At 35.8% G+C, this 12,511-nt stretch overlaps 1 protein-coding gene across 1 annotated transcript in view; it reads left to right on the forward strand.

Annotated features, from left to right (window-relative positions):
* The window catches only part of LOC104468308 (ubiquitin carboxyl-terminal hydrolase 32-like), a gene marked incomplete at both ends in the record, with an annotated part of 36,769 nt that extends 24,620 nt beyond the window's left edge, over positions 1 to 12,149 (forward strand). The window contains 7 exons of the mRNA XM_010082378.1: positions 1,567 to 1,650; positions 4,362 to 4,423; positions 4,544 to 4,646; positions 6,432 to 6,624; positions 7,786 to 7,961; positions 8,711 to 8,851; positions 11,990 to 12,149. Coding sequence (XP_010080680.1) covers positions 1,567 to 1,650; positions 4,362 to 4,423; positions 4,544 to 4,646; positions 6,432 to 6,624; positions 7,786 to 7,961; positions 8,711 to 8,851; positions 11,990 to 12,149 — 919 coding nt within the window. The remainder of the gene's footprint in view (positions 1 to 1,566; positions 1,651 to 4,361; positions 4,424 to 4,543; positions 4,647 to 6,431; positions 6,625 to 7,785; positions 7,962 to 8,710; positions 8,852 to 11,989) is intronic.
* Between the last annotated feature and the right edge of the window lie 362 nt (positions 12,150 to 12,511).

Below are 12,511 nucleotides of genomic sequence, written 5' to 3' on the forward strand. Positions count from 1 at the left end.
TCCTTGTCTTTTGTTCTGGAGAAACTGTGCTTTGGTTTCATATTTAAAATGATCTTATGAGAAGAGGGGTAGTGCATTAGTGTATCTTATATTTAATGCTATGTAAAGACACATTATCCTCCTATGCTGGCACAGAGCTGTATTAATTCAGTAGTAACTTATGCGTTATCATTATCTAACTACTTTGTTTGCAATAATAGTATGTACAGCCAGTGAACTATGTACAACGGTGTTGTTTCAGAGTTAAGTATCTGTGAAACTATGGAGGCATCTGCCATGACTGTTGTGACATGCAGCAAAAAGTCTTGGTAGTTTCTGTTGTGCTATATAGTTAGCTGTGTGTAAATCTTTAATTATGTTCTTGCTTTTTCAAGATAGGCACTATCATCCGCAAACGATATAGGGGAAGTTGTTTCCATTATTTCATTCTTTGCTTCACTAATTAGGAAGGGTCTGGAAACTAGAAATAATTTAAGAAAAACTATAAAGAATGTCTAGAAATGCTTAATTACTTGTTTGAATAGTTGCCTTGCCTGCTTGTACTCCAACAAAGTGGTGGGCAAATATTTTATTCTTTCATTACCAAAGCTGTAGAAAATACGACTGCAGTGAGCTCTTTTTTTCATCGTTTGAGATTTTTATTGTTTGCTTTTTTAAAAAGGGTAGTACATAAGCAAGCGTATAGCAGACTCGTTTCCACAAAGAGTTAAAAAAGAAGACTAAGTCTTCAGAATATCTTTCATAGTTCTATCATTAATGCAGTGCTGGAAAGAGCTGATGGTGTAGTAATTACATAAATTACTTAACCTCTTCTCATAATGTTAGCTTTGACCTGTGTGAACTCTGGAGAAAATGGTCTGTAAGAAGAGGCTGACTAACTGCCACTGCTGAAAAAATGGCTGTGAATTATGTTACAATGTAAAAAATTCCGATTGATCCTATCACGGAATTGTTGACAATCAGAAGGTCCTCTGACATTGGTCAGTGTTATGCTACTGTAACTTTGCAAGTGATTAAGAATTAACAGGACTTATGTTGTAATGTAAGATCTTAAGAACTTGATGATCCAAAACAGTTTCTCCCAACCCACAGACGAAGATGGTGGGTTTCTGAATGGATGCAGATATCTATATGTGCAGAGCTGATTTGGACAATCAAAGTCTTAGATTGTCTTAGTCTTGTTTTGTTTCCTACAAAATGGTTGCCCTGACCAGTCACATACTGCTTCTGCTGGTTTCATGGTTTCAGAAAGGATGACTGCTGCCGTTGAGCACGAATACTAAATCTGAATGGTGGAGAGCAGGAGCAAAGGTTACATGCTGTGCATAGTTCCTCCTCTGTACTCTCAAAGCTTTTTGGTTCTCTAGGTTGCATATGTGGCACTAAAACGAGATTTTTCTTCTTTCATTGGATCAAATTTTATTGCCAGAGTGGTAGATTGTAATTTTTATTAAATCACTGTCTTTGTCATGCCTTGTATGACACATTTAATGAGCATTTTAGCAGAAATAGGTTAATGGTTTAATGGTTTTCCCCTGTCCTTTCCTTCTCCTCCTTTTAACTAAGCTTGGACACCTCACTCTGGAGGACTACCAGATATGGAGCGTGAAGAGTGCACTTGCCAACGAATTTTTGAATCTGCTTTTTCAGGTATGTTTAGAGGAATTGTAGACTTGAAAATCACAGTAGTTAACTCATGAGCTTTTTGCATGGCCAGGAAGTGCAGCGTCAGCATTTGTGCCAACATGGTTAAAGTTTTGTCTATTGCAATAAGTTATATGTTTTTGCAATTGTGTGTTATCTTGACAGAATTATTTTCTATTTGATTATTATTCCTTTCAGTGTATGGAGATGCCTAAAGCATGATTTGTTAAGGTGAATGTAGTGTACTGTTTATAAAATGAAAAGAAATTTCAAGCGTATCAGCAGTTACATTTTCCATTAGAAGAAAGCTTTGTTCTTAAACAGTTGTTCTTGCAAGTCTTTGCCAAGGAAGTGACACAGGAAATGAGAAAAGGTATTGCTAACTCTTTACAACCACTTTCCCTTTACATTTTCTGTAAAGGCCGTCTAAGGGACCTTGCATTGCTTTCTTAATGAAGCAGTCCTTGAAAGCTGTGATATCATATCACTATTGTGTTACAGAAGCTGAGGATTAAGTATGTACTGAATTTATTTTTAATTGAGCTTGAATTGGATTTTTATAAATCCTTAAAACCTTCATATTTTAGCGCTGGCTCACTTTGTGCAGAAAATAACCCCCTTAGAGTATTTTCATTCACTGCAGTTTGTTCCTTACCCATTTTCCATAAGGTTGGTACTTTGCGTTTAAATTTGTGCTAATTTAGTATTTACCTCCAGCCCTGTGTAACAGTCTCAGTTCTTCCAGGGAGGGCTGGGGACAACCAGTTGGCTCTTTTCTCATCTTACCAGTGAAGCTTAATCCGTTACAGGGTCAGATTGTATCAGAAAAATATTTCATCAGAAAGAAGCTGTGTGTTTTTTAGAAAAAGTAAATTGTTGTTGTAAGAGGCTATCTGAATAGCATACTACTGATTCTCCTGTGTATGACCCTAGATTACTTTATAAATTGCATTTTGAACAATAGTTTTCCAAGAACTTCAGGGCAACTGAGTATTCTGAGGCCATCAGCTACACCACCACTGAAAAGAATAAAATCAGGAAGTTCTGCAAATTCTTCTTATCTTTAATTGCATCAGGTTTTGCGTACAATGCCCTTCTCAAGAAGGGGTGTCTTTATTTTTGGACTGTCTAGCATCAAATATCCTCTCATAACTTAATATTGATGAGCTAACAAATATCTATGCGATATTGAAGTAGAATGAATGCACACTGAATACATTTGTCTTAATGATGATTACACATCACGATTTTTACACATTGCTTTTTGGAGGTCTCATTTAGAATATTTTTTTCTCCTGATAGAGTTGCTACATTTTCATTTTAGTTTTTTATTTTTATTTCCTGTGATAACTTTATCATATGAGGCACCCACATCTCATGCTGCAGGCCTCAATAGCGTGCTCTCATAGGACGGAGCCTGACATTGATTTGTCTGGGCATTAATTTGAAATGTCATGAGCTTGTGTGTCTCATCTGCAGACAGAAAAGCTAAGCAGTCTGAGTGGAGCGCCTTGGAAAGCTTGTCAACAAATTGGTTTGTTTGCAGCAGGGTTAGTTTATATGAAGAATCTGATACTAGCACAGTGTTACTTGGGTTTAAAAAGAAGTATCGGAGCCAGCTGTGTTGTCTGTGCTGGAAAATCTGTTGCTTTCCAGCAGCTAAGGCCTTTGTTTTATTCAGAATGTGAAATGGTCTCTCACACTGTAATATAAATTTAAATAAGATATCTCACCAGTCATTAGAAATTTCCAGCTGAGATGCAAATTGATAGCCTCAGAAGAGACATAAGGAAAAGACTATAAATCATGTTATGAGTAGCAACCAATTTGAAAACCGTCTGGGAGACGAGACAGCTGACCCTCCTCCCTGCAATGGGAAACAAAGACTCCTGCAGAGTCTGTTCCCCTGCTCGTCACTCCCTGCTGCATGCCCCGTGGCTGCGGAACTGCTGGGAGAAACCAGCCGGAGACCTCACCGCAGCCAAGGCCAGGAGGGTTTTGCTAGGAAGAGTGGAGCGAAATATTAGCCATCTGGGACTGCTGTCTTGTACTTGGAATAAAACCCTGCCCAAATCAAGTAGCCATCTAGGGGATGGTGCCTCTTTCTTCTGCATTTGTTTAAAAATATTAAAAAAGAAACATCAGACATTCAGAGAACGTTCTACAATTTTGAGAGCATTTTCAGTGGTGACTCATTGGTTGGACTGCTTTAAACTTCTCCCCCAGTCTCTTCATGTGCTCCTTTTCTTTTCAGTCCCTTATATAACCACTTCTTCCCATTTTTCCCCTTTCCTTTTTTTTAGCCTTTGGCTTATCCTCTTCCAGCAGCTTGCATTCTCCCAATTTCTTATTCCCTCTCTCCAGTACATATAAACCTCTTAACTTTTTGTATATCCGATCCATATCAGTTACTGCCATCTTTCATAGTTTGTGCTTCAGATGTGAAAATAATGAAAATTCATTTTCTGTTCACCTTAAATTGTTTTGGGGCATTTGACATTCTTGGTATTTTTGACTTAAGAGTGGGAACAGGTTGTGAATCTCATAGCTCAAAATACTGCTTTTCTTTAAGTGGTTTGTTCAATTTTGGGTAATCTTGTTACACAATTAAAAATAATTTTCTGAAGAGTCCCATTAAATTTGTTCTTTTCTTTCATTTACCTAATGCTTGTTTTGTAGTGGTGTAATTCTTAATAAGAATTACTTTCCTTTTCCAGGTGTGTCATATAGTTTTGGGGCTACGACCTGCCACTCCAGAAGAGGAAGGACAGATTATTAGGTACGTGTTTCACGCAGAATCTGAAGTGGGTTTCAGAATCGCCTTTTAATATTTTCAAGAGAAGGACTTTAATTTCCCTGTTTCAGCTAATATTTCATATTGTTCATTCTTTGTGTGCAGAGGCTGGTTAGAAAGAGAAAGCAGGTACGGGCTTCAGCCAGGGCACAACTGGTTTCTTATTGCAATGCCATGGTGGCAACAGTGGAAAGAATATGTCAAATACGTAAGTATAATAATAATAATATAGATTGAATAAGTGATTTCTTTGTATTTGGAAATGTGTTGATGAAAAAAGAGTGGGGAGCAAACGAATGCTTAACCAATAATGCTTGAAATTAAGCATCTCCTGTCTCTTACTGGAAAATTTTTTGTTGAATCGTTGTCACACGGTGAGCTTTTCACTGTGATTTCATTGAACTGTCACCACTTTCTGTACTTTGTTTCATCATTCTTGCTTGTCAAAATACTTTTTTGAATAAAAACATACTCTCACAGTAAGTCTTTTGATCCATTTGATAATAAAGCTACCTGTTTTGGTTTTGGTTTTGCTTGGGCCACAAATGCACACTGTATTTTCTGGAAAAATAAAGGAGGGAATTGGTGTAATTTTATTTGTAGTCAATGAAAAGTAGTGCAGTGCCTGATGGTGACCAAAGGAATCGTACTAAAACCTTATAGTTACAGGGTCTTCTTTAATACCCTCCAACTAAAATATTCAAGTTAAAGCATCACCATGAATTTTCCAAAAGAAAGCATATTTAATAAATTTACTAACATTTAGTTGAGGTGGAGATAAATATTCTTTGCAGGTTACACTACCAAGAATGTAGAATAAGTAAAATAAACTATTTCTCAAAAGAGTTTTATATAGTGAGAAGTAATCATATAAGTATTCGAGTTCTTTTATAAATTACAGATAACAAAAATATTCAGAAAACTGCAATGTCTGCATTAACTAACCATGTAATTACAGTTATTCTTTGTGCACAGTGAATTGTACAAATGATGGCTGAAATGCCTGAAATGCTAGGTAATTTGTTCCTCGTCATAGTGTAAGTACTCAGATGTGCACATGATTTCATACCTAGTCCTTTGCATAATAGCACAATGCCATTAGTCACTCTGTCTACCTCTTGAGCAAAAAGGGCACTCAGAATTTCAGTGAAACTCTCTAAATGATTACTGTAATTCTAGCATACATTTTAGTCTTATTTTGATCCTTTTAGCTTTACTGCACAGTTTTGTTATCTGACAAGGTATTCTGTTTAGTGATGTGATAAATAGGGGACAACATAAAACAGGAAATATTCCTTTTTTCAGCAAGGTTCATTCCATGGATTATTTTTTTTTCCTCTCTAAGGCTCAGTTAATTCCCTTTCACTTCTGTTTTCTTATTTATTGACGTTTCTTGTTGTGATGGGTGCTCCAAATTGGGTGGGATTCTTCTTACACCTTGTGTGTACTGGGCGGGCAAGTTATGCTTTTGGGAGAATGCAAATTTTTTTCTCCACCTTTATCTTGCCTAAGTGCGAGCCAGATTGCCTTTGCAATGCTGTTTCTCCAAAGGAAAAAAAAAGAACTTTGTTTCAAAACAAAGTTAGGGAAGACTAAAATGTTGCAGGTTTGAGGGAAGAATGTTTTTTTGTTCTTGTGCTTGCTGTTCTCATTTAACCACATAAAATTCAACAAGGACAATTCTTAAGGTGTTTATAGTCTGTAATTATAGCTGTCTACAATAGTTTTCTTTTTATCTATCTAGACAGAGAAAATAATTCTGGTATTTCACAATTTTTGTGTTGTGCAGAAGAGGTTGTTCGATGGGTTTAACAATTTTGGCCGTTTGTTTCTGCAGATGTTTTATCAGTAGGTGTAGAAAGTTTTTTTTTCTATAAAGCTTGTGATATGCAAAAGTGGTCACAGCTCTGAATTTTGGTGGTTGATTTGACTGATGCTAAATGTCTTTGATATTGGCTTATAATTAACTTTTCTACTTGCCTACCAATTTTAGGATGCAAACCCTGTTGTGATAGAGCCTTCATCTGTCTTGAGTGGAGGTAAGAACTCACTCGTAGCTGCTCCAGCCAGTACTTCAGAACAGGGAGAAGACAAAATGGGAGGTCTTAATTACTTCAGTGGAACAGAAGAAAAGTTTTCAGATAATATTTCTACTGCATCAGAAGCCTCAGAGACTGCTAGCAGCTGTAAGCATAACATCTTATTTCCTTGGAGGTTTAATGTAGACCAGGTTTTAGAAAACTCTATACTGCATGGACTCCTCCAGGCGAAAAGATAATACAGTTTAGAGTGCAGACGTGGCCTACGTGTTGGTGAATTACTAGGATTTTTTTAGTCTGCGGTGGATAAACAAAAAAGTGTTGCTTAAACAGCAGTAAATCTTTTATGCTATGATTAGTTTCTAGAATTGTTTCAGGATAGGTTTTGTCCTGTCATTTATTTTCTGAGTGGGGTTTTTTTTTTCCCCTCTTCATATTAAGTTGTTTCTAGCTCATACCTTGTTGGTATTTTACTGTGTCTTGCAATGAGATGGCCTCAGATACTACACAATGAAAGAAGCAGAAAAATTTAGGAAAAGCATACTTACAGTTTTACAGGGCATATGATTTAAGTGAGTTTATGCATTCTAGGAGCCATCTTTGTGAAAGAATAAAAGATTTTAGTGATGATTTTCATTTGGTTCTTGTGAGAATTTGAGGTGTTGTTTTTTCCTTATAGAACAGCTGATTGTTGAGTCTGGTGTTTATAAATCTATATGTTAAAGTTGTAACTTCAATTTAAAGTAGATAAATCACTGTGATCATTTTGGGGGAGAAAGGGCAGGAAGGGAGACAAGTTTTAGATTAAAGGTTCTTTCTTTTTCTTTTTTTTTAAACCTGAAATTTAGATTTGGTGTTCTGCATAACAAAAGGAGGTTCTGTAAGAATAAGAATATTTGCCGTTTCAAGAGGAAAAATTAAAAATAAGGCATTATTTGCATATATATTCAGGTTTGTACATAGGATTTTTGAGAGTTTGATATTTAAACATCCAGACAACAGGCAAATGCCAAACACATTTGCTTATGCAAACCTAGTTAGGCTGTTTTCAAATGAGTTTCTGTGTAAGTATCTGCCTTGGTATTTGGTTCTCATATATCCAGTTCTTTATCTTTTCTGAAAGTACTAGTGTATTGGTCACTCTGTAGTTTGGAAGGGTTGCATGTTTTCCTGAAGTACGAAGGTTAGCAAACTTCTTCAAGAGCCTTTTTTAAAATAAATTAAAAAAAAAAACAGTTTGATTGATTTATGTTACAGACTCATGAACTGAAATAGAGAGTTTTTTTTTTTCCTTGTATTCTGTTACAGATACTCTTTACTCTGGCACACCAGGGACTGATATATGTTTTGCTAGGCAGCATAATACTTCAGACAATAATAACCAGTGTTTCCTTGGAACCAATGGGAATGCTTTGCTACAACTTAATCCTCAGAAACCAGGAGCTATTGATAACCAACCCCTAGTAACACAAGAACCAGTGAAGGTAAATGAATCTGAGTCATGTGAATATGTGTAAAGTATCTTTTAGCATAGTTTCATCACAGCTTTTTATTGTGTTGTTTTTTTCAGCTAGTGGCTTAATTCTAAATTAACACTGCTTTGTCATATAACAAAATTTGGGTTTCATACTCTTATTTTAAGAGGAAAGAATTGTCTCCTGCTGCTTCTTAGGCTACGTGAGAAGGCAAACATTCCAAATGTTCTTAAACAGCTTCACAAAGCTTACGAATGAAAAAGGCATTTATGAAAACAACTTTCAGCTTTAACTGTAAAATATTTTAATAATTAAACACATTTCTTCAGTGTTTTCAATCTAAATATGAGTTTATTTATATTGCATTAAAACAGAAAATAGTTAAGTAAATAGTAAAACAAACCTGACAGTTTTTCTGGTATTCCTGCAAACAAAAGGTAAAAGAGAGACCACCACCATGATGAGTATAGAATGGCTTTCTTCTTGCAGTATCTGAAGTTCTCAGAGTAGATGACATGAGGGGAATGTAATACAAATTTTATGTTTTAAGGAGCCTTTTAGAGAAATAGTAAGTAGTGAAACTTGAGTGTTAATTATTGTTACATTTCAATACCATCTTTCATTATGAAGAGCAGTTGCTAATGGCTGCTTAAAGGTTTTGAATGATTAAAAAGTGTTTTGTGTTCATGAACTAAAGTTGTTGTAGCTGTATACTATTTTTCCACTTGAGGTTTGACAAAATCCCTTTTTGTTTAAAGGCTGCATCATTAACAATGGAGGGTGGAAGACTAAAGCGATCTCCACAGTTGATTGAAGGAAAGGACTACGTAATGGTACCAGAACCAGTTTGGAGAGCACTTTACCATTGGTATGGAGCAAATCTGTCCTTGCCCAGGCCGGTAAGTTGTGATTATAGAGAATGTTTTCTTGCTATAGCCACCGAGATAGTATAAACAACCTAATGTGTCCAAGCTTCTGCCAGTTGCACAAGGTAATCTTTTATGGTCATTTCCCACTTCGTCCAAAATGGATAGGCTAAATGAAAAGTCTTGAAGAGCAAGCTGGGAAAAAGCAGTCTCAGAAATGGATAGGAAGTTGTGGATATTTACCAGGAGGTTTGCAGCACAAACCCCAGGAGATACTGCAATGGGGTAGAAGTGCTGCACAACTGATCATGATTGCTAAAGCAAACAAAAGTAAACTTGAGATCAGTTTAAAAGACTTGGCATCAAAACACTCATCGTTAAAAGCTAAGATAAATTTTCAACTCATCTGCAAAACCAACAAAATTAAAACTGGGACACATGCAGCTTTAAAAATGCATTTCTTCTCTCTTACAATTTCATGAAGTGGGGGGAAGGTAACGCTGTCTGTCAAGTTCAGTGTCACAGAAAACACAACGTGCAAGATTTGTCAAAGCAGCAGGAGTAGATATTCCTAAAAAGAATCCGCATATGAGCGTATCAGCTTTTGAGTACTGCACAGACTGGTTAAGTTGTTCAGCTTCTAGTCAAAGATTTTTCAATAAAGCATTTATCATAAGCAATCCCTCAAGATACCGATTCTAAAACTGAGTTGGCATCTACTATGTAAGGCTGAATCAGCATGATTCTGGTTAACTGTGTTCTCTGCTAAAAGCAAAGACCAGTGATCTCGCCTGATACACTCATCCAGACAGGCTCTTGTTTTAATTCTTCGGTTTTGCTTTGTGTTGCAGTGTGAATACCAATTGGCTGTGTGAATACCAATTCTTACTTTGAGCAGATCACATATTGAAAATAAATAGTTCTTTTGTGTCATTCTTCTTCGAGGATTATGATAATTGCCTTTATTTTTTCTAATGAGTCACTAAAAATCTTACTGGAGAGGCAGGTGATGATCATCCTCATTCTTCAGCACAAAATCAGTAACCATCCTCCAAAGTTACGGACTACTCCTTCATCAGCAAATAGTTCATGTATAGTGGATTTTTACGTTTCTTACATTTGACAGTAAGCAGAAAAGCCAATGAATCACAACAAAATCGTGAAATAGTTTTACAAATTATTAATGGGTTTCCATTCTGTAATAAAAAATGTATTTGCAAATTGGTAATATTCTGTTTTTATATCAATTACCTAGTTGCCTGTAGTCACTTAAAACCTTGAAATGAAATTAACTAATTAGAAAGAGCTTATCAAAAGTAAGGTGATATTTGTACTTGTTTGCATAAAAGTTTTGTTAAAAGAAAAAAAAACTTGAAGAACTAAAATTCACTTTCTGTAACTGACACTAGTATTTTCTAAATTAAATCTGTAATATCTTTAATTAAAAATTAATTTTGGGCACAATGCAGCATATGTTGCAGAATATAATTTTCAAGTGGGAAAGTGATATCTATTAAATGGAATTGACTCAGTGAACTAATAATTAGTCTTTGTTATCCCAATGACTTTTTTTTTGGTTGCAAAACAGCAACAGTATTTCTGAAAGAGAAGCAATAATTACATAGTGATAGTCATTGTTAAATGTTAAATTGTTAAATATAATTTGCTCACAATTCATTGAGCTATCTCTCTGTTTCTCTGTGTGTAGTATTTCAAAATGATTAACAGGTCATAATCATTTGGAGCTAAAGCTGGCATGCCTTGAATTATTAATATTGAATTTATTAAAAAATAGGCTGGTGTTAGAGGCAAGAAAAATTGAAGTAATTTGCTCTGTTCACTTAGAGGCATTGGAAACTTTATCAAATTTCTGATTAGTATAGGGGTTGATTTATTCTCTGCCAGGTAGTCTCTTAGAGGAGCTACACTTTAAAAAAGGAAGGGAGGGATTTTTTTTTTTAATGGTAGCAATAGAGATTAGGTATTTGGTGTCACAAATATTCAGTGTGACAAATGAGAGTGATTTTTGACAATTTGGTCTGTTAGCCACAGTACTGGCAATTATTTTACAGTAAAAAATCGCTGGCTTCTGTTACCCTCCTCCCACACGTTCTCCATGGAAACAAACACCTTTCATGATCCAGAAAAGGCCACATCTCTTTATACACAGCACAAACTAATGTGCTTCAGATTTTTGCAATAAGGTCATTAGAAAAGAGAATTCTATTCAGAATGAGAAAATTTTCATTTTGGTATCGTGTCTGCAAAAAAATGTAAATAAAATATGTATAAACTTTAGCTTTTCAGTCCATAATTGAGGAATATTTTGACACTTAGTTAGGAGGACCATCTGATTACTTGAAACCTTTTATAGAGGCACTTCCAGTCACGGTCTCCCACCCTGCAGTATGTTGTTTCTTTCCAGAAAATGTTACCACTCTTGTTTTTGTTGTAGCTGAAGTTTAATACCATGGCACTTCAGTGCATTATATTCCTTCTCACCACTTAAGCTGAGTGTTTTCTTCTGCTTCACATGGTCACAAAAATAGGGAACATTCCTGCCATTTATGTATGTTTGTGCTTGGGCAGATGTAGGTAGCAAAATTTTTGTAGAAATGGTGACTGAAAAGCTGTAAGTTGTGTTCTGGGGTGATTTCAGCTTTTTCTGTCAACATATCAAAATGCAACAAAAGTAAGTTTCAGTCTGTTCTTAGAATATGAAGGTTTTATTTCAATCCTATAGTTCAGAAAGTTCAGAACAGATGTCTTATACAGCATGTGTGAGTTTTTTCAACAGTTGTGAAATTTTTATATTGAAGTGTACACTGCATAGAATTAATGAAATTCATTGTAAATTCACATGTATTTCGGGAATTATAAAAATGTTCTTTCCATGTTGTGGTACAGGAAGCAGTACTCCATAAATAAGGTGTTTGCTTTTGATAATCTACAACTGATAAACTTCACAAGTGCTTAGAAATCAGTAAATTGTTATTCCTGTGGATATTTGCCTAAGACCCCGTAAGAAGTTCAGAGGATTTCTTATCTCCTAGTAAAACATAGTTTATTTTTTTAACCACCTGCTTTAGTTATTACTTTCTGTTCCTATTGGGATTTCCTACATGTTTGGATCCAGCAGCGTCTAAAATGTGTTTTAAACATCTTTACTAGGTGATCAAAAACAGCAAAACAAATGTGCCTGAACTCGAGTTGTTTCCTCGTTACCTGCTCTTCCTGAGACAGCAGCCTGCCACTCGAACGCCACAGTCAAACATCTGGGTGAATATGGGTATGATGAGCCTGAGAATGTTTCCTCAGCGTTTACCTAGAGGTAACTTAAGAATGCAGCAAGAATACAAGTGCGCAGTTTCTAAGAAAGCGAGACCCGCAGCTGTAGAAGCTTGCTGCCACTGTGCTTGCACACCAGCTAATCAACTGTAAGGCACAATCAGCACTTGGTAAAGATTTACAGCTTTCCTCCTATCTTCTCTTTAAAGCAAGAGGCATGAAGGGACCGTTTTCAGGGAAGTCAATGAAGTCGCATAGTTACTGCAAGTAGATTGACGAGGTGAAAGTGAGAAACGAGCACTGTGTAAACTAAACAGCTAAGAAGGGCCGGTCTGACTATTCCTGTTGATAGTTAATTTTGTAGCCATAGAATAGACGTGGCTGTGTTTTGGAGTGGGTGTGTGT

The sequence above is a fragment of the Pterocles gutturalis genome, unplaced genomic scaffold (genome assembly GCF_000699245.1).
Source record: "Pterocles gutturalis isolate BGI_N339 unplaced genomic scaffold, ASM69924v1 scaffold28649, whole genome shotgun sequence".
Lineage (NCBI taxonomy): Eukaryota > Metazoa > Chordata > Aves > Pterocliformes > Pteroclidae > Pterocles > Pterocles gutturalis.